At 36.5% G+C, this 25,883-nt stretch overlaps 3 protein-coding genes across 15 annotated transcripts; 2 read left to right on the top strand and 1 right to left on the bottom strand.

Annotated features, from left to right (window-relative positions):
* Positions 1–1,748: 1,748 nt before the first annotated feature.
* LOC119997510 (heptahelical transmembrane protein 2-like) lies at positions 1,749–7,163 on the bottom strand. 4 transcript variants are annotated; one of them, XM_038844595.1, is made up of 9 exons: positions 6,796–7,163; positions 6,620–6,706; positions 6,455–6,536; positions 4,341–5,754; positions 3,886–4,112; positions 3,628–3,702; positions 3,453–3,544; positions 2,078–2,192; positions 1,749–1,983 (listed from the first exon to the last, which is right to left on the bottom strand). In XM_038844595.1, the coding sequence occupies exons 1-4, from the start codon at positions 6,999–7,001 to the stop codon at positions 5,083–5,085; spliced, it is 1,047 nt and encodes a 348-aa protein (XP_038700523.1). In that variant the 5' UTR covers positions 7,002–7,163; the 3' UTR covers positions 1,749–1,983; positions 2,078–2,192; positions 3,453–3,544; positions 3,628–3,702; positions 3,886–4,112; positions 4,341–5,082. The 4 variants fall into 4 exon arrangements, with proteins under 4 accessions (XP_038700523.1, XP_038700520.1, XP_038700521.1 ...); XM_038844592.1 differs by having other exon boundaries at positions 1,853–2,192; XM_038844593.1 differs by having other exon boundaries at positions 1,853–2,149.
* On the top strand, positions 7,012–13,787 carry LOC119997006 (the record flags this gene model as incomplete). Its single annotated transcript, XM_038843779.1, has 5 exons — positions 7,012–7,187; positions 7,769–7,871; positions 7,922–7,992; positions 8,655–8,726; positions 13,331–13,787. Coding segments are annotated over 5 exons (879 nt in total), but the record flags the coding sequence as incomplete, so codon positions are not given.
* Positions 13,788–14,573: 786 nt separating this feature from the next.
* LOC119997509 (histone-lysine N-methyltransferase ASHR3) lies at positions 14,574–25,823 on the top strand. Of its 10 annotated transcripts, XM_038844585.1 has the most exons (16): positions 14,576–15,031; positions 15,374–15,520; positions 16,191–16,352; positions 16,765–16,794; positions 17,449–17,566; positions 17,958–18,051; positions 18,988–19,081; positions 19,223–19,301; positions 19,524–19,695; positions 20,068–20,148; positions 20,239–20,383; positions 20,923–21,050; positions 22,905–22,964; positions 23,744–25,066; positions 25,175–25,241; positions 25,343–25,823. In XM_038844585.1, exons 1-12 carry the CDS (start codon positions 14,642–14,644, stop codon positions 20,956–20,958), a joined length of 1,548 nt encoding a protein of 515 aa, XP_038700513.1. In that variant the 5' UTR covers positions 14,576–14,641; the 3' UTR covers positions 20,959–21,050; positions 22,905–22,964; positions 23,744–25,066; positions 25,175–25,241; positions 25,343–25,823. The 10 variants fall into 10 exon arrangements, with proteins under 10 accessions (XP_038700518.1, XP_038700519.1, XP_038700513.1 ...); XM_038844587.1 differs by lacking the exon at positions 25,175–25,241; XM_038844584.1 differs by having other exon boundaries at positions 25,175–25,823.
* Positions 25,824–25,883: the final 60 nt, after the last annotated feature.

The raw sequence follows: 25,883 nt of genomic DNA, 5'->3' as shown, positions 1-25,883 counted from the left end.
CAAGTAAATTTGGGCCAATAAAAGTGCTCCATTGTGATGTACTTTGAGCTAATTAAGCCATCATAAGTACTCCATGCCCTAACAAATTGTTGTCATTGCAAATGTTCTGATGACACTACTATTCCATTTTTGTCCATTTTGTCTTGCATCGTCCCTACTCCTAAGTCTTAATCCGTATTTTTTTTCCCGAAATAGTATGTTCTACATTTTAAATGTCGAAATAGTTTGGTGTATTCTGATATAGAACGATATAATTTGATGTAGTCTGGTATTGTCCGGTGTAATCCAATATTTACATCAAACTAAATATCACATCACCTAATTGTTACTTTAATCCAAAAAACATCAGCCATCCTCTATCCTCACATATGCCTTTTTTGGTTTTATTTAAAAAATGATTGGGCATCACATGAGCGATCAGACATTTATTTTTTGAATTATTAAAAAAAAGTAATTAACTTGGCATTATATGAGGACTCAATTCTAAATTTTAAAATTTAAGTGGAATTGTAGAGCTCAAATCCATTGCGATACGTAAACATTTGAGGTGTCGTTTAGTTCACGAAATCCAATTTTGTAGGAATTAGAGTTTTTCTTTTACCAATGATTCTTATATTTGTTGACAAAATCCTTGAGATCTAGAATTCTGAGCAAAATTGGATTTCTTCCCAATGAGTCTTTTCCTCTCTCCTTAGGATTGAGAATCCTCAATATTTTAAATTAAATACCTATAATACCCTTTTTAAAAAGACAATTTCAATAATATCTTTTTTAATTTTTAATCTTTTACAATTTTTAATTTGAATAATCAAATTAAAGTGTGATTTTTTAATTTAAATGTCATGATCTTATAATTGTTTGTTATATTATTTTAAACCATATTTTCAGTAATCTAAACATTATTTCATTGTAATTTTAACTCTAACTAAACATGGACAAATAAATCTATGATGGCACGAAACAATGCGATGAGGATGTCACTTTCCTAACATCTTCCTTCCATTTCTATTTTTAAATCCGCAAACCAAACTATACTTAAATGTCCCAATTACATTATTGATCTTTGAATTAGTCCACACTCCTCCGGCATTAAAATAAAAAATTAAAAATAAAAAAGTTTAAATGGGTTGAAATTTGAGCATGAAGGACTCATTAACATATGCCCCAATTGTATTTCTGGTATTAAAATATGAATCATAAAATAGACATGTGCAGAACACGTGCTCTTATCGTAGGGAAGTGCACTGACTACTACACCGACCCATTGACAGCGACTAAGTGGGAAAATGTAATATTATTATTATCGCATTCCACGTTTAACACGTACTATGTGCTCATAACATACTATTCATATCAGTTTTTCTAGAAGCATTGGCATCACAAGTTGTTTATTATTCAACAAAAAATTGCAATAAAAAAAAATTCAAAAATAGTCATGACTCATGATCCACCAGAGTTAATCAATCAGCTCACAATCAGTAGGAGTGCAAACAGATATTAAAGTTCCAGGACAAATAGAAACTCTCACTCACCAGTGAAGTAAAAAAACAACTGCAAGGAACTGGATCAGTGGAATACAACAATCAAGGTCACTTGGTTGAATGTAATGAAGTGTTATATATATATATATAGACACACATATATATCAAAAGACGAACCGATGGAGTCTTCCCTTGAAAGTTAGACAGTAGAAATAGAAACTACAGTCATCAGTGTAGTAAAAAAATCAACTGCAATGAACTGAACAGTAGAAAACAACAATCAAGGTCACTTGGATTGAATGTAATGAAGTGAAGAAAAAAAATATGGGTAGCCAAGTGCGGAGCGGATAACCGCTGAAAACATCTAAATAGTAAGCCCACCTCAATATATATCAAAAGACGAATCGATGGGGTCCTCCCTTGAAGTTATACATCATCTCTACTTCGCGTTTCTGTTTACTTTCAAACATGGGATGGCACCAATCATGTTATCATAATCACCCTATATAACACATCAGCTGAGTAAAAACCACAACACTAGCATTCTATTTGGTCCCACCCTATTACTTGGAAGAAACCAAAGGTATATTCATCACCTTGATCCAGCTTCTTGCAGGAAAGGTGCCAACACCCATACCAGTTCTTGAAGCCCGGTTCATCAAGGACAACTGTAGAGATCAGTCATACCTATAAGGCCATAAGCCAATCAATCTGAATGCAAAAAAGGATATTATGAGAAAGGAGCACCAAGGGGTGCAAACCAAACAGATTACAAGATAGTTAAGATAAAGCTATCAAAAAAATCCTATCAGAAACGTTACTCAAAAGTTTTACAGTGCTAAGTCAACTATCCACGAAGAATCAAAACAAGATTTTTTTTTTCTTTGTCTTCAAAGGTTATGTTGTTCCCCTCCTTTGAAATTAGCCAACAAATAGTCATAGGAATAAGTCAATAAGCTGCATAAGATAGGTATAGGTCATGTTTATGGACTAAAACTTCCAAGCAGCGAGCTCAGAGATTAGATTGTTACTCAGAACCCAGTTCAGTCACAAGGTTTACAAACAGTTTCCCTCTATACCCTTTCCGATTACAACCAACCTTCCTTGCTATACTTGTTCAATGGATATCATACTTTCAAATCGGCATAATAACATCAATATTCATAAAGTGAATATTACTACCTGAATTACAAGCACAAACAACTCAAATGCTCCAAGATTCGAAGTTAAGACTTTAACATCTCTACATAAAAACATTGAATACTCTGCAAATGTTATGTATATTTTTTCAAGCAGAATGTGATGTATGCTTCAACAATGCTTTAAACTCTATTATCAAGATATCCACCTTGTTTCCTTGCAAACGACCTAAGCCTCAATGCCTTGCCTTTTCTTCCTTTCCGAAATACAAGCAACCAATTTATTGCAGCTTGCAACAGGGATCAATCAATGACAGCTTACACATGGATATTCATCTTCTTTGGTGTGTCACTTCACTGTAAATGATGTTCTTTTTCAGCTAAGTTGCTTAATATATGGAGATGATCTGATTCCCGCAAGGTGAGGTGATGAATTTCATCCCCTTGATTATGTAAAGCAGAACTGCTGGAAGGAAAGAGTTCCCAAACATTTTTTCAGGAACTTGGTCTATTTATGAAGAAACTTTATTAAGTGCTGCCCCATGGGTACTTCCTTCATGGGAAAGCAATTACTGTATTTCTCATACAATATTCCTACCCTTCCCAGTTCCCACATGATTCAAAATTATCCTCGGCTCAAGGACAAGAGCTAACTCACTGGTCTATGTTATTACAAATTTATCTTGGCATATGCCGTAGGACTCATTATCACATAGCAATAACAAAATTAGGTAGTTGCATTGAACTAGAAATATCACAAACAACAATGAAGCAAATGACCTTGTCATGTGACAAAGCCACAAAGAAACACTGAAAATTAAACTGAACTCACTATTTTTGAACTTTGAATCCTTCATGTCCATAAGACTTTTATGACCTTGTCAAGATTTCTATAGATTCCCACTCCAAACTACAAATGATATCCTGCATAATTAATGTACCACACCATCAGAAACACAAATCAATATTCTCAGATTTCAAACTCATTCAATTTGGTGATCTATTACCGAAGGATTGTGCCAGTCAATGTCAAAGCTATTGATTGGCACAAGGTTCAGCTAAGAGCTCGATAGGTTCCTCACCTATGCAGTTAGGCACAAATTAGGAATTATGTAAGAATCAGGTTTCATAATCATAATCTGTTGTTTCAGCAAAAAGAACCCATCAATGCAGAAATGAAATAATACTAAGGTATCAATAATGCCCTGTCCAAATAAAGAATAACAGCAGCAATTTTAAAATAAGTTGCATGAAGAGTGGTATACCTTGTTCAACAACAGCAAGAATACCATCTTCTGAGCAGATCATAGCTGGTAAGATTTGTTGGGATGTGAAGCTGCTAATGTTTGAGTCAAAGTGAACCTCCCACACCTCACTTTCAGACAGAGAATGAGTAGCAGGCTAGCAGCCTCACCCGCACCACACGGAACAATTGGCTCCTTTTGCCACCGTAGATCCCACACAAAAAGACTATACCTGAGGAGCCTCCAGCCTACAAACACAAGAAAATTATGAAGAGATGTAAACTTGAAGCAAATAACAAATATCCCACATATTTGGGAAGTTGCACTGACGAAGCAACATTGAGATTCCTGGTAAATGAGATGCTATCAAATAGAGAATCATGTTATATGTTTTCAATATCTCAACTAAGTACCTTTCAAATAGTTCATCTTAGCTCACTATAGTCGAAAGCAGGTTATCCATACATAAATCTTACCAGACAAGTGTGCTTCCGAGAATGAATGTCAATGGAGTGAATAATACCAGAAGTTTTTCTTTGAGACCTGCAAGAGAAATGGTAATGAACTTTCTCCTCCTCGCTCTTAGGAAACAAGAGAAATGGTAATGAACTTTGAGTCCCTGGAGGAGGAGATGACTGGGACAGTTCATTACAAGAAATGAGACATTACTGACAGTAAATTAGGCATCTGAATAGTTATTGATACAGTTTGCTTTTGCTGCATTGAGACAGAAGAATTTGTTCATATGCTGTATTTCTTAACAATCGTGCACAAGGCTCCGGCAACAGTCCGGGAACATACAAGATGTACGCATACTTTACCCCACAAATATGTGGAGAGGCTGTTCCCGGGAACTCGCAATCCGGCCTTTGAAAGGCAACTATTGAGAGGGAAATAAACACGTGACCTCTAGGTTACACCCACGCAACTCTACCACTGATGAAATATACCACCAGAAAGGATTTGTTGAGTGATTCATCGGTACCCTCACCATTGAGGAATTCTGGAATGGAAACTAGCACTCATTGCTCCATACTTGTATACAACTAGTCCATGCTAGGTTAATTGGTGGGTTCTTAGATGGTCTGAAGAGAAATCAAGTATTTCTGAGATTTCAAAGTATAGTAACAGGATATCTCCACTTCAATAAAACTGCATATAATTATTTCTAGTGGTACAAAGCAAGCTGGGAGGAACATACCCTCCCCCAGAGTATAACTAACATACACATGCTGGTGATCCCTGTCGAAAATCCAGAATAACAAGAGTGGCAGCACTATGGGCAAGAGCCCCTAAAACAACAAAGACATGGAAAATTTGATGGCTGTGTCCTGCAATATCGAATGCACCAGGCTTCCATCGTTCAGGTATTCTACTAACATAAAACACGGCTCCCACGGCATAAAAAATGGCCATTGCGAGTTCATAACCGAGGGATACAAATATGTGCAGATGCCCCCAATGAAGGGCAACAGCATGTGATGCTGGGATAACCCCTGAGAATCCCATGGAGAGGAACAAGGAGGCCCGGAACCCTCGGAAACTGGGAGCAGAAAGAGCTGGCACAAGGAGGGCAATGATAGCAAGGACTCCGAGCACAGATATGGACGTGAGATAAAAGAGTCGCGTGTTGGGGTGGCAGGAGAAGGCATAGTAAATTGGGGCAAAGAATGAAGAAACTATCATAAGTGAGATTCCTGCATAATCAAGCCGCCAGAAGAAGAGGTTGAAACGCTTAGAATGGCAAGCGAAGAGGTGAGAGAGGGAGCTGCAAATCAAGCACCCCATCGCCCCACCTAAGAAAACAAACCATGGCCATCTTGCTATACCACCATCAGAACCATCTTCATGAACATGCAACACTGCTAGCTGTAATCTCAAATGTGAATCCTGCAGAGAATCATATATCAAGTTCAAATGCTAAAATTGGAACACTAGTGGCTGCAACCTCTAAGATGCTTGTGTAATGCCTAGGAAAGTAGACCAAGTTTATTTGGTATTATTTATAAACTTCCACGATAACTTTACCAATTTGTGTCTACTACAGAATCTGATGCTTTTAATCACTAACAGTTCCTACAATTTTCCTATACCCTTTTTTAGGATCCAAATTTTTCCTAAACTCAATGCCATCTAATAAACAGAGTTTAATGCAGTCCGAAAATACTGAAATACCCACATGGATGGTGCTGTGCTTACTGAAAAAAAGATAATCTAACTAGCTAAAGACGGTCTGGGATCCGCCGGATCAACTCATCAAAATACTTTTTACTACACTAAAAATATAGAATTTGATTATCTTAAAAGTACATATATATAATCAGAAAGTAGTTCTCTCTGCATTAAAGAATTATATAGAAGTGTATCCACTCACGTGAAGTAGTGAAATCCTGAAACTAATAAAGTATATAATCTCTGAATATCATGAAAGAACCGAATATCACGTTCACATGGTGTGTTTACCTACCTATTCTGAAAATGTCCTTTCCCAAACCATCTTTTTCATTCTTTCCAACAAACAAATCATTTCTTCTTTTCCTAGAATCGCAGTATTGGCCGGAATTACAGGAAAGGAAAGGAAAGAACTAACCGGAAACACATCATGATGATCAGAGACGTTCGTGTCATTCTTCATCGTCGTCGTCGTCATCATCAGCGACGAAACCTGCTTTCTGGCGCCCACGACGAACACGTCATGAATATTCAAAACGAAATTACCAAGATAACCACAAATAGAAATGGAAATAATAATCACCTGGAGAAATTGCTGATCAACCCGCCGCCGTCCTCCGTCAAGCTCATCACCGTTAACGCCGCGAATATCGAGAATCCGACCAAATGCCTGCAAAATCGACAAAATCACGTCAATATAAATCCAAATACGAATTAGTATATATGTATGTATCGATTTGTGTACAGTTTGACACATACGTCCAGACATTGAGGGTTTCGTTGTGCCAAGAGAAGATGCTGAGGAAGGCATCCTTCAATGGCCACTCGCATCTGTAATAATCCAATATGTATTCGTTATCCTTCAAGTACTCCGGCAAGTCTCCGTACTTCATCAATCGCCTCTTCTGCTTCTTCACCTTCTCCTCTGATTTATTATGGTTACAGTACTGTTGATGACCTTTCATATTGCCGTGACCTCGCCGAAATATTCGTCGGGAATCGAAGTTCCGGCGAGGAATCCGCCTTGTCAAGGGGATATCTGGTCCGAGCTCTGTCTCTTCCCCTCTTTCTTACCTTTGTTCGAGTACAGGTACTGCCTTTTTATACATCTCCGATACTCTTTCGTGTGTCAGTGAAGCCAGAAAGTGCGCGTGAAGTGAACCACTTGAAAATTAACGATAACGTGAATCACTTATTACGGTAAATAACATTCTTTTTCAGATATTATATTTAATTAATCATGGAAATATTTTTGAAAAATTAAAGATATGTTTGGTGTACAATTTTAATAGTAATATATATTGTATAATATATTATAAATAATAAATGGTGATAATAAATGGTAGTAGATATGGTTCTTAAAATATTGATAGGTGTTTGGTGTTACTTTTACTGATGGTATAAATAATGTTAAAATTGTTGTGTAAATTAAGGGTATTATGGATTAAGTGTTAACAAATTAAATTAAATAGTAAAATAATAATAAAAAATCTAAACCCAAAAATCCATATACCTCAAAACCAATAAACCCCACAATATCCTCTCAAATAAAAATTTTAAAAAAAAAACCAAAAATCCACTTCTCCTCCATCTTCCGACACTGCCACTTTCTACTACTTTGCTATCGTAGAAATACTTCTACCTAAACTTCCTATCTTCCCTCTCTATTTCTCTATGATCTTCTCTATCTACTTCCCTCTCTATTTCTCAATCTTTCCACTTCTCTATCTAGATTCCCAAGCTGCCTTTATCAAAACAGAGAAGAAGCCAAGGATTTTAGTACTTTCTCCGGCAAGAGAACGGCGACAAAGATCAGAATCACTGCCAGGAGGAAGGTTAGATAGTGGAGGTTGATCGGCTGTGATGGATGCACCGGTGAATCTAGATAAGAGATGTGAATCTAGATGAGAGAGGTGAGAGAGATGGGCAAAGTTGTCCGGACAATGAAATATTGAGGTTATTTCAGTCATATTATTGTCAAATTGTTCTAAAAAAGGTTCAAAATGAACCATTCGAGATTTGACAATATATTGCTCAGGAATTGTCTCGAAATTTGTGTCTAAAAATGGTTGTTTGGTTGACTAAAACAATATATGATTAGTTCACAATATATTGTGCACAAAAAATGTGCACCAAACGGAGGAAATTTTGTTGAGAAAAATATCATTTTGTCAAAATTGTTTTTGCTTATTGGGCTGAACACCTAAAGTTGATAGGCCCCCGCAAACTCGTGCGTGCCTCTTAATTAGTGGTCAAATCCACAAGTTTTTATACAGGTCAATGTGTGGTTCATAAAGAATCGGCCGAGTTTGTGGTTCATGGAAATGCCGTCTGGTTTGATTGATTATTTGCGAGTCTTGTGCTTTTAAACGGTATTTATGACAGGACCGTGCCAGCTTGGTGGCTGGGTCACTGGGTTTGCAGTCCGATTGACCCACACGGTTCGGTTTTAATAATATTGCTCTAAATGATTCAAATTTTTTTTTCCTTTGTTTCCTAAATTGGGGAATTAAACATATTTTTGGATTTGTTTTATATTTTTCAAAAAATATATGAAAAACAAACATACCAAGTAGATCATTAATATGATTAAATAATGTTCATTATTATACTCATAGGAATTCTCCTATACACAACGCAAGGAGAATTTATAGTTATACTCATTCGTGTCTAGATTTTAGAAATGGACGGTTTGAATGATCGTTTTGAATGGTATGCCCAATCTTAGCTATATTTGATTAATTTGGATTAAAACCACACCTTTTTCAGGTGCAAATCAATATGTGTACATATATATATATAATACGATATTTTCATGTGTAGCATTTGAAAATTGAAATCATGCCAATGCCTTTAAAGCTCCATCAAATGTAAACCAAACCCTTCAATTAGGGTATCACGTATTGCTACTTTAAAGCAAAAGAATCTGATAACATTATTATTGTGTTAAATTAACCACCCAATGCTCGGAAATGCAAGTAAGGTAGACACATGGAGTAATAGAAAATATTGGTTGGACGCCATAACTTGTAACGTAAAATGTTGGATACTATAACAAGTTAACTCAACAAATAAAGAATAATCATGTTCTCAAAAACACTTCTTTTTGGATAATCAAGAACAATACCATATAAATTTGTCATTTTGACATTCGATATGAGCCTAAACTTGAATCGTCAAAGCGTGACCACAAGAGTATTGCTCGATTATAGTGGAAATCAAACTCAATATATTCCAAGTTCATACAGTTTGACCCCAGAGAGATTTATCACTAGGTTATCAATATCACTTAAGTGATTCTAAAAACACTCTTGATGCATCAAAGCAAATAATATATAACCTAGGTGTATACAACTTAGTAATTAATTTCCCTTTAAAAGTGTATTGTATTTGAATACAATTAATCTTGTAGTTTAAGCATAGTGAAAACATATATGCATTATATGGGGCCGGTCCGACCCGACCCGAATTGGGTTGTTTAGCAGCCTAATTAAGCTGGTTTACACCTCATAAGGGAACACAACTACATAGCTTCAATAACGACTAATTTAATCATGGTATGTTTCGATTTTTTCACATGTGTATAGAAGCGTTCACCTAATTTAGTTGAATGAATTGTGTATATAATATATATATATGTGTGTGTGTGTGTGTGTATAGTTGACCAAATTAGGGAATTTCTTGATTAATCCATCAATGAAGTTTTTGTAAGATTTAAGTGTTGATGTTGTTGAGCTGTTTGGCTTGTCAATTCCTCCAATTTTAATTTTTTTTAATGGGGATTTGTTCTTCATTTAAGTATAATTGAATCCAAATATCTAAAAATTAAAAGAAAAAAAAAAAGAATGCTCATGATGAATCCTTAAGCAAGACAATACCCGTTAATGAAATTAATTCTATCAAGTTTACTTTTTTTTTTGTTCTAATTTAAAATAATGCAAATGTTGACTTAAAAATGCAACTTCTATTAGTTCTAGATAAGCTAAACGATCTCATCAATTACTATGGATGTTTGAGCTTAATCAAGTAGTTTGTGGGCTATGGGCCCTATCAATTAATTTATCCATTTACTGGTATTGGGCCTTAACTTTGGGCCCAATGATTTAACGTTTTGTAAGCAGGTGAAAGATTTAATTGGCTCTATAGTCTATACATTGCAATGTCCACAATAACCTATTGACCCATAAATCATGCCACCCAAATAGACTTCTAATTTCATAATTGTTAGAATTCTAGTTCAATGTGTTCAATATTCGATTCGATATTTTTTTATGATATTTTAAAAAAGGAATTTTAGTCAAAGTGTCAAACTAATTTTCACACGTGACACGTGTAGGTTCACAGTTATTGATGTGTATCACCCTGCATACACACCAATCTTTTCTGTTGACTTCAACATTTGTCAATAGGGTTTAGATATTTAAACCCCCTATTTTGAACCCCTAGATCCTAGAATATCATGACATGTCATGTCATGTCCCCGTCTCACATATATATATATAAGAAAAATATCACATTCTTAATTGTATTTTTTTCACCCAATTTTTTTTAATTTAAATGCTTTGATTTTAATTAATATTTTTGGTTTTTATTAATTTATTATTTTCCTTTTTAATTTTTATGTAAATAAAAGATAAATTATTTTTTTGATATTAATTTGATAATTTTTCAAGGCAAACAATAATCTATTAAAGCACATGAATAAAAGTTTCGGAAGAAGATTTGATGAATCCATATGAGTGCATGTATGCATCAAATCGTTCCGCATACGAAGTAGCCCATGCAGCTGCGCAAGTATGTCTACAGTGAACCCATTCAGGTGTGATGGGAGGCATTGGATAATCCCTTATCAAATCAACTTTGACGTAGTGATTACCATTTACGTGCCCTATAGCGATGACAACGCGCTGATGGGGTGGTGGAGGAGATGTACATAGTGGTAGATATGTCAAACTCTTTGCATGACGAATAACATGCAATATCACATTGTATGCAGAAGCAATCAATAGACTCATGTCTGACATTATCATCCAGTGCTCAAATGGTGCTGCAACATCATCTCGAAAAAAGTTTAGTGAGTGTTTAACACTGTATGCCCTCTTTTCACTGCCAAGTATTTCAACATATTGTTTCCAAAATACGTCCAACTCTGCCATCAGGTTATACCGCACATTGGGTCATTCATCTTCCCCATAACCAAGACACACAGCTATCGATCGAAAGCCGTAATTTCCATAAGCTTTTACATCTTGTACGTCCCTAATGTAAGGATGCAATATAGTTGGAAACTGATCAATATAGGATCGTAAAGAGTAGTTTTCCTTTCTCAGCATCGAGCTTTCTTGTGTAGAGAGAGATTGAGTATTGTAAATTGAGGAGCAACTGTGTCTCATTGTTCATAAGATTGGAAAAAATCATACTAAAAAATCTTCGATTCGGGCCGTCCGGATGAGGAACTGTGTATGTGAGGCTCCCGAGGCTAAACAAAATCACTTCCATCAACAACAGATACAGTTGGATTGTTACGAATGGTGGTGGCTTCCTTTTTCTTTGTGGACGGACGCCCTCTAGTGTTGTTCTTCACAGTCGACTCATGGAGAAAGTTGTTGGAGGTCTGAATATTTCCCTCAATTTCCTTAACCAACTAACTTTAACATAACAAAAGAACTCATATTTTGATTGACTAAAACATTATACCATATCATTTTCAATTTCACATCTATCATCAACTTTGATATTATCTGCCATCTCGTCCGCTTGTTCGTCTTCTTGCTTTATTCTGGTTGAGATAAAATTACCTTACCAATAATATAATTTACACTGAGTATGTGTAGAAAAACACTAAATAAAAAATATTTACTTAAAATACACCAATATTTACATGTTCACTTGAACTACTTGGCAAGTGGTAGTCGAAAAGATCGCTCAAGTAATTCATATCTATAATAGATCTTGGCGGTGCTCTTTCAAATGCACTTCTTCCGGCTGCTGGCGAGGCTCTATAAGCTGTTGTTGTCCATTATTTCATGGTTTGAAGTGCATTTGAAGCAGCTTATATAGGTGGATATGGTGTGGGTGAAACTGTGAAAGATTAAAGGTGGTAAAAAATCTGACCTAGAGGTGAAAGTGACTGTTGAGATAGAGGAGATAGACTATCAAGATTCTCATAGGGTTTAGGCCAACAGTAACAGCACGCTAATGAATAGTAGTAACAACATACTAATGAATAGTAACGGTATGCTCGTGAATAGTAACCAATCTTTCTATTCAATGAGTCTTTTCTACCCATATTTTATACATGAGGCACATGCATTCTCACATGTCAAATCTGGTTGGTGCCATCCCAAAGAGGATGTTTTAAGAGGATTTGTTTTTTAATGTAAAAAATATTAAAATGAAAGAAATAATGTGGAAAATGAGGAACAAGATTAACTAATAATATTCACAATAATATATAATATAGTTACAGGTTATCCTGGATTCCTACGCAAAAAGAAGAAAAAAATGGATGACTTGGGATTCTCTTATCACGTTTGTCTTGATGCAAGCTTTATGAGATTCTCTTATGTGATTGATTGATGAGATGAGATGAGATGAGATAGGGAGGGTTTGTATAGAGTTATAGGGAGGGGGTTTAAATAGTGCATTCCTTGTCAATATTCATTAGTATTGTGTGACTATTCATTAGTATTGTGTGACTATGACAATTCAGCCTTACATTCATGTCAAAATGCCCTTTTTATGCTTTCCATGTGTTTGACAAATGAAGCCAGACAAATGAAGTTAAGTAGGTTAGTAGGGAAACCTAACGGATTGGCCGAGTTGATTTATTGTATTTCATGTAAACCCATGAATTTGAAATCTCTCGCAAACATTTTGGGGTGACCCCTGATAAAATGCCAGCGACTTATCCTGATCTTGTATCGAAAATTTCTAAAGGATACAGTATACATAACCAGAAGTTTATTCCACCAACGTGAATTCAAAAGACGATGTGTTGAAGAGATTCCCACCATATTAACTTTTTTTCAAATCACCTTAGCTTTTATGGTATATCCCAAATCTTCACACTACATATAATAAATGTTGGACCAAATCACAATTAATTTTGATAGGATGGTCCACCAAACCCCAACCATTACTCCCCAACAGTCCAACATAAGTGTTAACCCAAAATTTTCAACTTATAGCTTGCTACCAAAATTTTTTAATATCCTTATAGACCATAAAAATTATTTATTACTTTAATTAATAATTGTTTTTTACTTGATTTGTTGTTTCACAACAACACAAGAAGAAGCTACCACTGCATAAGTGCATATGATATGGCGGCCATCGAGTACCGTGGATTAAATGATGTCACCAATTTTGACCTTAGTCGCTACATCAAGTGGCTTAAACCCAATCAAAAGAACACAAACACCAACATTAGTGTTCCAAATCATCGTCCAAGCCCTAACCCTAACCTTAACCTGGAAGTTGATCATTTAACTCCTAACCCTAATCAAGATCCATTCAGACTAACCTTTCTTGAAAGCCATGAAACCTACCCCAACACTTCGGGTGACCCCACCTTAACTCAATCGCGTCCTGCATCCACCATGTCAGCCCAAGTTCTTCTTCTCCAGTCATCAAAGTTTAAGGAAATGATGGAGATGACCTCTGCCACAAATGGGTCGAAGACAACTTTGGACATGGAGCCACCAAAATGTAGATTTCCCGATGACAAACAGATGTATTTTGACTGTTAGGGTTCAAATGATTATGGAGATGGAGAAGAATTTATTTTCGGAGCGTTCAATTTGTACGTTCCACTAACGTTTCACTGCGATTTTGAACTTTAAAAGGATTAAACTATCTGGATGGACAAATGGTCACTGAGCTTAAACTAGTTCGAGTGATGATAGAGGATTACAGAGTCATTTAAGTTTGATTACATTATTAATTTATTAGTTAATTAATAAGACAAAGGAAGAGAGGAAAAGGAAATTATTGTCAAATGTGGAAAAATATTTCCCACCTTAAATATTAGTTGTTGGTTTTGTTCATTTCTTTGTAGATGAAAAACAAAAAAAGGAATAAAAAGTCATATGTGTGAAATTGTGAGCCCCACATAATTTCATATGAAATCGTGTCCGTCCATTTCAATATATTTATTATTTGGGATAAGTAGAGACAAAAAAATACTTGAATCCGTAAAACTGTTGTTCGGAATTTCTACACCTCCGGCTTCCCTGCGTACATTAGAAACGGCCCATTATTGTGAGAAAAGGATTTGCTGGAATCATTCCAGCAATTTCATTAGATCTACACCATTGAATGTATTAGGTGTAGTGTTGTCAAATCAATGCATTGTTGCATTGGATGGCGTAGATCTGATGAAATTACTGGAATAATTCGAGCCCCCCATCCCATTCTTGTGATGGCAATTTCGTAATTCCGTTCTTATATGGCAATCTCGTAATTCGCTATTAGCGGAACTATCTCCCCTGTCATTTCGACCAAAAATGGAAAATCTTTTCAATCTTTCCCGCCTACGGTCTCCCTCTCTTTTCTTTTTTTTCGCATTCTCGCTTCGCTCCCCTTTTATCTACATTATCCGTACATGCATTTCGATTACCATCTTCGTCTTCCTTTTTTTCCTGTAAACAATAAAATGCCTGACCTTGCTAATCTTTCTGCGCCCTCCCATCTCTCTCTCGACGGTGGCCCTAACTCGAAACCACTCTCTCCTGATCAATCTGAGCTAAATTCAGTCGATGCTGCTGTCAACGAACCCGATTTGGACCAGAAGATGCCGTCCTCGAGCAACGGTGGCTGCATTGATGGAGTTAGGGTTTTTACGCGCAGGTGGCGCACACAGAATGGGGCCAAGATGAGGTCCGATGAGATGAGCTTGGAGAATTATGTGAAGGCTTGGATCGACAAAAAGAAGGAATCTGGGGTCCCTGAGTCCCGGTGCTTCCTTCCATTTCTAGTGGGTGCAAAGAAATCGGTACTTCTCCATTTTTTTTTGTGACAATTTGTTCTTTCTTTTCAAATTGAAAAGACAGTTTTAGGTTTTCACCATCTTAATTGGGATCTGGAGTTTGAATTTAAGCAATCTAATTAAGGAGCAGTGACTTACCAAAAAACAAAAAAATCTAATCAAGGAGCAGTGAATTTTGGTACTGAAATCCAATCTTAATGCTATTGATTACATAGTGCTTCTGTACTGGTACTGTCCTTTGGGTTTTTAAAGATTGGGGTAAAATTAAGTTGGCTTTTTTTGCTTGTTTGGTAGAAGGGTGCAAAGCTGCAGTAACTGTGTTTCTTGTCCATTTGTTTATCGTTATAGGCTGAATGTCTCATTTGCCATCGCTGTATTTATCCTGGAGAGGAGGTATTGTGCGGGGTTCGATCTTGCAAAGCAATTTTCCACTTATCATGTGCCCAGCAAAAGCTCAGGGTCTCAAATCTGAAAGACTTCAAGTGCCCACAACATGTAAGTTATGGTGAATTTGAAATCTCGTGTCTTGCACCAATTCACAGTTTATATGCCTGTATGAATTTTAGAGATTTGTAGTAAGAAAGGTCTACAGGCATTTCGATGCTTTATTGAGTCTGGTCATAGCTTTTTCATGTGATTACTGCTACTAGGTGGATGTTCATTTAACTATTCATTGTCTTGGTGTTGTCTATTTATCTTTGTTCATTCTAAGAGGAACTTATCCAAATAGACCAATAGAGAAAGCTTAATGGCAGAGGCGCAGGATAAGCCTGATCAAATTGCATTGAGATTATGGGGCAAACTAGCAGTTTGTGGCACTATTGAAATGTGTAGTCATTATCCCTGGAATAGGGCTTTAATAGAACAATTGGGCTTTGCTTTGCTGAATGTCTATTAATTCTGGAGACGTGTCTGTTTTATTTGCTTAAAATTTTGTCACTTCTGATTTCTAGTCCCACAAACCCAAAGTCTTTAGCCCAGAGGTTCCAATACCTAAAATTTGAACTGCAACTCTTCCTTTTTCCCAAATATGTGATTTATCATTCTAATGGCCAAACATCTAGTAATTTGAACTTTATGAAATAGTTGTCTGCAAAATATTTTTTTTCGTTATTGTTGTTACTTATTAGCTGTTGCTCATAACATGGCATCTTTCTGCTAGCAGCTGTGCTTTATTTGCAATCAGCGACCACAATGGCGATGCATACAATGCACGCTAGCATCACATGATAAGTGTGCTGCATGGCCCAACAAAGTGATTCATTTGCAAAACCAACCAGGAAGAGCCCTTTGCTGGAGGCATCCCAGTGATTGGCGTCAAGATGAGGTCATCTCTTCTTCTGAAGCCACCTTCTTACACTTATGATGATTTCTTATTTTTAGCCCACCTAGCTATAGGGGTATTGATTTGGTGAGCAGCAAATTTTAAGGGTGTTTTTTTACTTGATCCTAAAGGACTACTCTGATCAGCCATTTAGTTACATTTTTCAACAAGAAAGCGGTATTACTGTAACCAAATAATGCAGTTCTTAATAATTTGATTTGGAAATAGCTCATCCAAATGCCAATGACGTGGGTGCCCAAATCAGTTAACTGGCTTTCTGGTCCAGCAGAAAGAATCAAAAGCTTTACAGTGCCTTAAAAGTTATTACTGTTTTCTATATTCCTTTTGAGGTAATTTCATTTATATGTATGTGATTAGCCATGCTCACAAGAATGATATTTTTTTTTTGAATCAGCAGCATATGGTTGCGTCGGCTGGCATAGAGGTAAGATTCTTATACAATCTGTTTATGATACTTGTATTAGTTGTAAAAACGTTATGGTGCTTGGATGGTTGAAATGTATGAACTTCAAGTAATGTTGAAATGTATTTTTTCTAGGAACATAAGGGAAAAAAATTAGATGTATGAAGTTTTGAGAAGTGACAAAAATCTGTTACCACCAAAGGCTATGTTGGGCCAGCAAGCATTCTATGAGATACTAATTTCATGTCTTCCTAAGGACAAAGGATAAATGCAAATCCAAGTATGTGCATGTGCTGCAGCATTGCATATAAATGATGATTTGGCCGCTTAATGCACAATAAAGATTTGCTTTTGTCTACTTTTTAATATTTTTGAATTACAGTTTCGTATGAGCATATCTTTGTTAGTGCCTGTATAGATATCACCTTGAATGGCTAAAGTACCCATGAAATTTATTTTCAATTAAAAAGGTTAGAGTTGATGTAGTAGTTCGCCATCGGAACTACCAATCACGTGGAAGTGACAAATAGCATTCACCACCAACTCGTATGATTGCCAATTTTACTTCTGGATATCATATGGAGGAACTTTGTGACAGTAACCTATACATAATATGGACATTCTGTCTAACTCTGTTATGGCCCAACACTAACTGTTTGTCTTGCCTCTACTTAGGAAGTATTCTCTCGGTTGCCTGTTCCTTATGTTGACGAGGAATTCAAGATTGAATTGACCTGGAGAGAACTGACGGAGAATAACGTGGGCCCAGCGCCATATGTGCACATAAAGCGCAGTATCCTTTTCTTCTTTTCTCTTTGCCAGCCATGTAAACGTACTTTTTAACAATACTGAAGTTAAATTAATGTACAACAGTACAAATATCCAGTTACCACAGGTCTGGTAGGGAAAATGTAGCAGTCTTTGCCCCGCTCTATGAGATGCTCTTTTGATGATTTGAATCCAAATGCCGAGTTTATATTTCACCAACGTCATCCCTATTGCTAGAACCCAGCCTCTGTTAATAAGTAATTCAATAAGAAGATTGATAGCTTACAATTTTCTTGAAAATTATAGTGTATTTCAGACTAAATGAGATCACCTCCTGCTGTCATGGTGGCAGAAATGATTTACTCAATAAATGCTATTTATTATATGTTAGTATCCCTGGCCTTAACTGGAATTAGATGTATACATGGTCAAGAAGAAGCGTGATGCCTCTGATGATGGTATTGGGTGCATAAATTGCACTTCTTTGTGCTCTAAGGATTGCTTTTGCAGGTATTTTTTTGTACTTCCAAATTTTTATTTCTCAGAAAATTTTGAAGTTACAATTCCTAGTGACTCATCTCATCTGTCAGTCTATTCTTGAGCTAAAGTTCTGTTCTTATTAAATCTAGTTACTCTACTTTTTCCCTTTTGTTTTGATTTCTTCTCCTTCTCTTCTTTTGATTTCGTCTCTCTCTCTCTCCCTGTACAAAAACCCCTAACAATCTTGCACACCTGAGTAGCACATGTAAGCTCCTTTTGCCCTGATCTGCGTACCAAAAACCGTGCAGTATTCCATCTCCTAGGCATAGTTTTAAACTTTTATGCCAACTGTGATTACTTCTCTTCATGTAATGCAGGAAATGTGTTGGGGTTCTTTCTTTTTATCTGGATTTTTCACCTCACATATGAATGTTTGTAGTAAATTAACAAGCCAGTGTTTATACTAGGGATTCCAAGGTAATTTTGTTCTCGTGTATGAATAATTCACTAGAGATGTGCCTAAAACTAGTAGGTGGATTTGTGTATGATAACTGGAAATGTTTAAAAGAGAGTTTCCATTTGTTCTATGAAATAAACTCTCCCTCATCTGATCGGCAAGCTTTTTACATCTCCCTCATCTGATCAGCAAGCTTTTTATGAATAAGCAAATTATAAACGTCACCATCAAGTACCTTTTCTTTATTTCAGCTCATGTTTGCTTGGTCTAATTAAGAATTTCCAGGCTACTACTTTATGCTTTTAATGCTGCTTTATAATTGCTTATCCTCCGCTAGCAAACTAAATCTTGTACATTTACACATAATATTTTCTCATGGGAATACTAGTATGCTTTATCTGCCTCTTTTTCCTATGCTGTTCCAAAGCATCAGTTGACTTATTGATGGTTTATAAGAAATATTTTCCACATTTTTCATGTAATGGTCAATTGGATCTATAATGTAACAGGGTTCAATGCATAAGCTGTTCAAAGTTCTGCCGCTGCTCGGAGACTTGCACCAATAGACCATTTCGCAGGGTGAAGAAAATTAAAATTGTCAAAGTGAGATTTTCTAATATCAATCGCTCCATGTACTTTTAGATCAAAGTTGTATTGCATGAACGTAGGTTATTTTGCTTAGTTGATGCATTTTCTACAATGAAGGTAATTCCTCTTTACCTAGTTGGCCATTTTCATTTTCAGACTGAACTCTGTGGTTGGGGAGTAGAGGCAGCTGAGCCCATCGATAAGGGAGATTTCATAATCGAGTACATTGGTGAAGGTAGCTTCATTTGTTTATCTTTTGCTCTTTTCTTTTTGGATAAAATCATAAAATGAAGCATTCCAATTTTCATACATTACTTTCATTTTTTCTTATTACCTTTTTATTAAAAAATTAAAGCTTAATCTTCTTCGGTGCTTGTTCCGCCTTTATTGATTGGAGCATTGTCCTGGTAATATGATTTATTTGAGGCAAAAAGTTACTGTCATTTGTCTGTTTCAGTGATTGATGATGCATTATGTGAAAAAAGGCTCTGGGACATGAAATACAAAGGAGTCCAGAATTTTTACATGTGTGAAATCCGGAAGGACTTCACCATTGACGCAACTTTCAAGGGGAACACATCCCGCTTCCTCAATCACAGTTGTGATCCCAACTGCGTTCTGGAAAAGTGGTTAGTATGAATAGCTTTAGTGCATTACTACTTTTGGATAATGTGAATGTTCTGGGATTACTAGACTTTTTTGCTTTGCTGAAATACCCTGAATTTTGCCAGAGAATTCTCATGGGCATGTTTTATTCTTTCTTATCAAGTTTTCTATGGATTTATCATTTATGCCAAATAATCAATCTACACAACAGTGCTGGCATTTGCCGTAGGGTTCTGGTCCATTAAAGTGAAGGCCTAAGTAGGATGTGTTAGTCAATCATCTTCCAATTTACTGTCTATAGGGGCTGAAAGGGCCTGAATAATTAAAGTTGAATTCTTTTGTACAGTACACTACAATACTACATTATTTTGACAACTTCATGTTGTTTTCTTTAGGCAAATTGATGGGGAGACGCGTGTAGGCGTGTTTGCTGCAAGATCAATAAAAGTTGGTGAAGCTTTGACCTATGATTACAGGTACAATATGTTACCCGTATGTTAGTTGTAATTGTGGGTGCAGTCTGTAATTTGCAGCAGTTAAATATTTGTGGTTTCTGGCCTTTTCAGATTTGTGCAGTTTGGGCCAGAGGTGAAGTGTCACTGTGGAGCTTCAAATTGTCAAGGCTACCTGGGGACTAAAAGAAAGGCTGCGAAGTTTGAACTCTGCTGGGGTTCAAAGCGCAAAAGAACGCGAGCTTCTCTCTTAACTATGGTAAATCTATCAGCAAATGATGCAAATTAGACGGTTCAGTTCCATAAATTGCTCTAGCTATCAGAAATAGACTAGGAAAAGAAAAGGAAAATGAAAAAAAGATATCACATATTGATTCCACTGTTTTTTCACACCTTTGAGGCTTTGACATCCAAAACTGCAGGATGATGTATTTTGTTTGTTAATTTAACTTTGTCAATGTAAGTGTTTCTTTCGACATGGGGGCTACAATCGATTGTGTATCAGAATATTTATTGTAAGATGCAATGTACAAGACTTGGGTTATGAAGAGGATGTTTGAGTCAATGAAGTTACACAACCTTTGTCATTCCTCTCTTTTTTCTATGTCTATATCTATGTGTGTATATATGTGTGTTGATATGCAGAACTGGTGTTTTTGGCATGTTTTCATGACTTTATTGCTTTGAAAAGCACCTTAAGGAGTGCACTCCCTCTGGACTTGAACATTTCTGCAAAAGTTTACCTTTGGCCAGAAATCCCTCCAGTTAATTTCAAGGTGTTTGTATATCTATATGCAGAGGCATGTCACGGGAAAGAAGTACATATGCAGGTGAAGATTATTTCTTCAAAAACCTCATAGACCAACAATCCTGATGAGCCTCATCTCTTCTTCATTCCTATTTCTTGTGCTACATTGCGACCCAAGGTATGATTTCTTTCATGAATATATATATTTTTTAAAATTTCGATTAGCAAAACTGACTGTCGATTGATTTTTTTTCCAGTGTGATAAATTGAGAAAACTTGTAATTTCCCTTAGTAAGCATTAGTTATGTTCCTGGAGCATTTCCTCAGCAATCTAACTCACCTTGATTAGGTTTTTAGCTAGATGACGTTACGTATTTCCTCAATGCCAGTTGTAACCAAATGGTAACTCTTCTCAAGTCTCAACTGCTTTCTCATTAAAAAGGAAACAATGAAACTTATTAAGTTTGCTTTCTTTTATAAGATTAAGATAATATATCCACTCTCTTAAAAAAAAAGGATAATATATCCACTTATTAATTATTATTATCATCCCACTCTCACTTTATAAAAAGAGGTGGCACTGCTATTTAAAAGCTTTGTTTAATTTAGTTTTTCCAATAATTGGATTGCCATGTTAAAAACTGTAAAAGCCAACACTGTTTTTGGTGCTTTTTTTTTTAATCGAGAATGAGAACGTGTCTAAATTCATATTGTTAGATCCGTGTCCATAGAAAGTTCTCACATGATGACATGATAAGTTGGACCAAACCCTAATGCACGATCAAAGGACATTGCTCCCAGTGGGAATCAAAATCAATATCTCCCGAGTCTATACGATTTGATCCCAAAGAGATTAAACAATTAGGCTATCACCCAAGTGACATTTTTTAAACTTTATCATTATAACATATAATTTGTGAAGAACATAAATATCACATGGATTGGAGAAGTCCCAACTGAGTGGTTTATATGGATAAGCTCATTCCTTACATGTTATAAGGTATTTTCCTAGGGCCCAATGAGTTAAGCTTTTACCTTTAATAGCTAGGCTTTGGCGGAAGTAACTCTTATTAGGAATAACAAAGTCATGCGGACCAGATGTATTCGCAAGAGTTGGATAATTCAAAACAGACAGGCTTTGGTTGTAATAACTCTTATCAGGAACCATAAAATTGTGCGGGTTCGATGTATCCTTAAGAGTTGAATAATCCACTGATGTATCCACAAGAGCTGGATAACTCAAAACGTACAAGCCACAGGAGCCGGAAAACTCAAAACGGACAAGCTTTGATTGTCCTAACTCTTATTAGGAAGAACAAAGTCGTGCGGATCTTATGTATGCATAAAAGTCGGATAACTCAAAACGGATAATATTGTTGGCGTGTATGGGAGTGTGGATTTCTAATATAATTCAAAACCCTTTATTGCATTTATCTTTAGCTTCGCAGTCACAGACGGTCATGTTCCAACCTTTCACACTTTATGAGCTTTGGATAACCATGGATGTTCAAGATAAAAACTTTTGCATTTGTGCTTTTATTTTGAAACCCAATCCTCTTTGATTCCTTTTGTTTTTTTACTTCAATTTCTGCCTCTCTGCGTTCTTCTTAAGCTACCTGATACTCCCTCTCTCTCTCTCCCTGCATCAACAACAACAACAAATGAAGAAGCTATTTTTATTACTGCATTGTGCAAAAACACTCTTGTTTTGATTCACTCAAGGCTGCCAAAAGAAGTAAACCATGAACAGATGAATATCTGCGGTTGAAAAAGATTTATATCTTCGAATCTCCTTTTTTGCTTCTCCAGCAGACCAGAACTGATGCATTTACTAATTTTGCACTGTTAGCCTTTTATCTCCCAGTTCCACAGACCCTTCTTTTTAGCAAAAAGCTTGCGACCCAGATCATCATTTTTGCTCTAGAAATCCCAATGTAATATTAGCCTCTGAATTTTCTAAATACAGTACAGTACCCTTCTTCTTTTTTTCCCCAGAAATTTCCTATCTTTTGATTTGGGTTTTGCTTTGCAGGTCTATTGCTTTAATCAGGACCGTCTGATCACAAATTCCTGATCCCTCTTCAGTCTTCAGGTATCACACTATCTCTAAAAATAAATTTGCTCTTCTCTGTTTTATTGCACAGATTCTGCGTCTCGATGTTCTCTTCCCTATTATGACAAAAACGTTCCTGTACTATTATCTCCATCTCTATTGTTGTGCATCCGTAGATCCTCACCGTGCACGTGTCCCATCAAAGTCTCTTATTGTAAATAGCCTTTCTTTGCGTCTCCCAGTTGTTGGGCGGCATTTACGGGAAGGCCATCTGTTCCAGCATTTTCTCTGATTACCCATGCAAGCCAACTCACCTTTTTTTTTTTTTCTGTTAAACATGATCACGTAAACTCCGGTGCACTTTTAGCAAATGACCAAATCACCCTCCACAACTTTCATAGAAGTTACAGGAGTGTATCCTTCCAGTTTTAATCAGACGTCCAATATGTTTGTTAGGGTAAGGTAGGGGCAATAAATCAGTTTTGGATCAGAAAATATCACGTATTACAAAATATTTACGTGTTTGGACCTAATTCAGATTAAATTTTGGACGTATTTAATTTATCAAACCTAAATTTATTTAAATTTGGACAATAACCTAATTTGACTTGGGATCCGAAAAAATAAATCAGACAAAAAATTGTGTTTGAACTCGGATTTCAAACATATCAAATTTGATTTAATTCGAATTGAACCATCTAAATTGGATAAAATTTTGACACTCTTAATATTAGGTTTACATAATTTTTTGAATTTGATAAATAAACTGGATGTCTTTCATCATCACCGCATTGAATTGTGACTGACTTATACTGTAGGCCCCCTTGTCTGCCCCACAAGATGAGTAGTAGTAAGCAAGTAGCAGCAATGTTTGACTATTGACTAAGTAGCCAACACTAAAGTGTAGAGCAGGCCAGCAGCAGCTTAGCTATGAAACCAGAAACCACTTAGGCTATGAAAGACTGTTTGTGTAGGGTAACTCCATGGTGGTCTCGATAAATTTTGCCTCGGTATTAGTGTCTTTGGGTCAGGAGAGTCCAGCCACATTGAATTTATTTATTTGTCATAAAGATGAACTCATGACCCAGATGAGGCCTATGTGTAGAGACTAGAGAGTGCAGTGACAGGGGGTAATTGTGGGATTTTGTGGATTTATGAAGGGTAGGCAAGGAAATGAAAAGAGGACAGAGATTGCTTGCGCAAATCTAGCTAATCTGGGCTTCTGGAGCAAGTAAGGTAAATGAGAAGTTAAAAAGAGGTCGAAATTTATTAAAGCCAGAAATACAAATACCCAGATGGTCCACACCACACCATCCTCTCCATTTCTTGCCTTATTTTCTTGGCCTCCTTATGTTTTGAGTCCAGTAGACACTCGAACACCCACAAAAGGGAAAGCCTTTCATGTCCTGAACTCATCCTCTTGTGACATTCTCTTCTATTAATTGTGTTTCATTCACTCTCCTCTCGTCTCTTTTTTTCTGGATAGGAAAAGAGAAACCCATTAAGGGCCCATGTTTCCTCCTGCAACCCCACCACAAATTTCTCTTCTTTCTGCAATTTTAGAGGTGGGAATTTCAAGAACCCAACTTTCCCTCATTGTTGCTATCTGATGATAGGCTTGTGGTTCTGCTGCTGTTGGTGGTGGTTGGGGCTTGGACAAGATTGGTTGGGGAATATGGTGAAGGCTGTGGCTGCTCCAATTTGGGAAATCGATTCCTATACATCTTTCTTCATGAAGAAGGGTTTCTGGAGCTTGATGGGTTGTAGAAGCTCAATTTCTCAAGTACTGTCCCTGCAACAAGATCTGTTCTTTCCGCTCTTCTGCTCCCTCTGCTTTTGGTAGCAATGTTGGTGGTAATGGTGGTGATATTGGCTGGACGGCTCAATCTTAATTTTGTTGTTGTGATATAATTTTGTCTCAATTTCTTGCTTAGTTTTTGTTTATCTGGCTGATAATGTTCACATGGAATAGCATTGTTTGGCATCTTTTGGTTCAATTTCGGTTTGTTCTTTAGAAAAGGCAAGAACTTGCACTAACCATAGAGCAATGGAAGTTTGGTGGGTGAGTAAAGTATTCAATTGTTTTGGATGCAAACTTCAATGGCCTCCCAACACTGACGCACTTATCAATTCAAATCACTGTCAGTATTTGCTTTCTGACCCTTTTGTTGTTTTTTAATTTTCTTGGGAAATGTGAGGTGGGTTGATGGTTATTGTTCATATCATCAATGTTATAATATGTATTGCAGCATTTCCTTTCCTTCTGTTGTATGCTACATATCCTTGATGATATAAAGCTCTGGTTCTATTCTCATGGTGTGTTTTTGTCTTTCAATGTCGTTGGCTGTTTGAATATCTGTTTAGGGATTTTTCATGTATTAAGGGTTTGTTTGTTGTTGCTGTTGTGGGTGGTAAAGACTGACAAAGTGAGGTGACGGTGCCTGGTTTTGGGTCCGGGGAACACTGAACCTGCCGGGGGCTAGGGTCCGCTCTACAGTGGCTAGATCTGTGGTTGGCCTCTACGACTTCATTAAATAATGAAAAGACTAAGCAGGACAACACAAAGCCTGAGACAAGAAAGTTGAGCTTCTGCTGCTGACGAAAGGCCCCATTAGTTCATGGAAACGTCCAATCACTCTGCACTCACGCTGTGATCTTGGGTTTTTGCTATGCACGTGATTGTTTACTCTGTGAGAGGCTTTAGATTACATAAAAATATTTTCCTGGAAAGTTGGTGAGGAGGGTTGATAGAAAGGATCCGAAGTGCCTCTAGAAATGGAATTTCATTTTGTTACTTTCTGGGTTTTTGTACACTTTTTTTTTTCCAACTTTTGCTTTTGGCCTCTCCATAGGACCATAGCAGCAGCTTTTCGTCCTTGGCTGAAGAAAATTTGTTCTTTAAAGTTTAAAGACACTTTGACGAGTAGATTTTGTTGTTCCAGGGGTGGCTGGTGACTG

The sequence above is a fragment of the Tripterygium wilfordii genome, chromosome 4 (assembly GCF_013401445.1).
Source record: "Tripterygium wilfordii isolate XIE 37 chromosome 4, ASM1340144v1, whole genome shotgun sequence".
NCBI lineage: Eukaryota > Viridiplantae > Streptophyta > Magnoliopsida > Celastrales > Celastraceae > Tripterygium > Tripterygium wilfordii.
This window is presented reverse-complemented; position numbering and strand designations above follow the sequence as displayed.

What these genes read in the sequence shown, in the direction of transcription:
- LOC119997509 (XM_038844583.1), top strand. Translation starts at nt 14,642, where the DNA reads ATGCATTTCGATTACCATCTTCGTCTTCCTTTTTTTCCTGTAAACAAT. An exon ending in GTGATTGGCGTCAAGATGAG is followed by an intron (nt 16,353 to 16,764) that starts GTCATCTCTTCT and finishes TTTTTGAATCAG; the next exon opens with CAGCATATGGTTGCGTCGGC. An exon ending in ATATGTGCACATAAAGCGCA is followed by an intron (nt 17,567 to 17,957) that starts GTATCCTTTTCT and finishes AACTGGAATTAG; the next exon opens with ATGTATACATGGTCAAGAAG.
- LOC119997510 (XM_038844595.1), bottom strand. Translation starts at nt 7,001, where the DNA reads ATGAAAGGTCATCAACAGTACTGTAACCATAATAAATCAGAGGAGAAG. An exon ending in GAAACCCTCAATGTCTGGAC is followed by an intron (nt 6,707 to 6,795) that starts GTATGTGTCAAA and finishes TCGATTTTGCAG; the next exon opens with GCATTTGGTCGGATTCTCGA. An exon ending in TTGATCAGCAATTTCTCCAG is followed by an intron (nt 6,537 to 6,619) that starts GTGATTATTATT and finishes CGTGGGCGCCAG; the next exon opens with AAAGCAGGTTTCGTCGCTGA.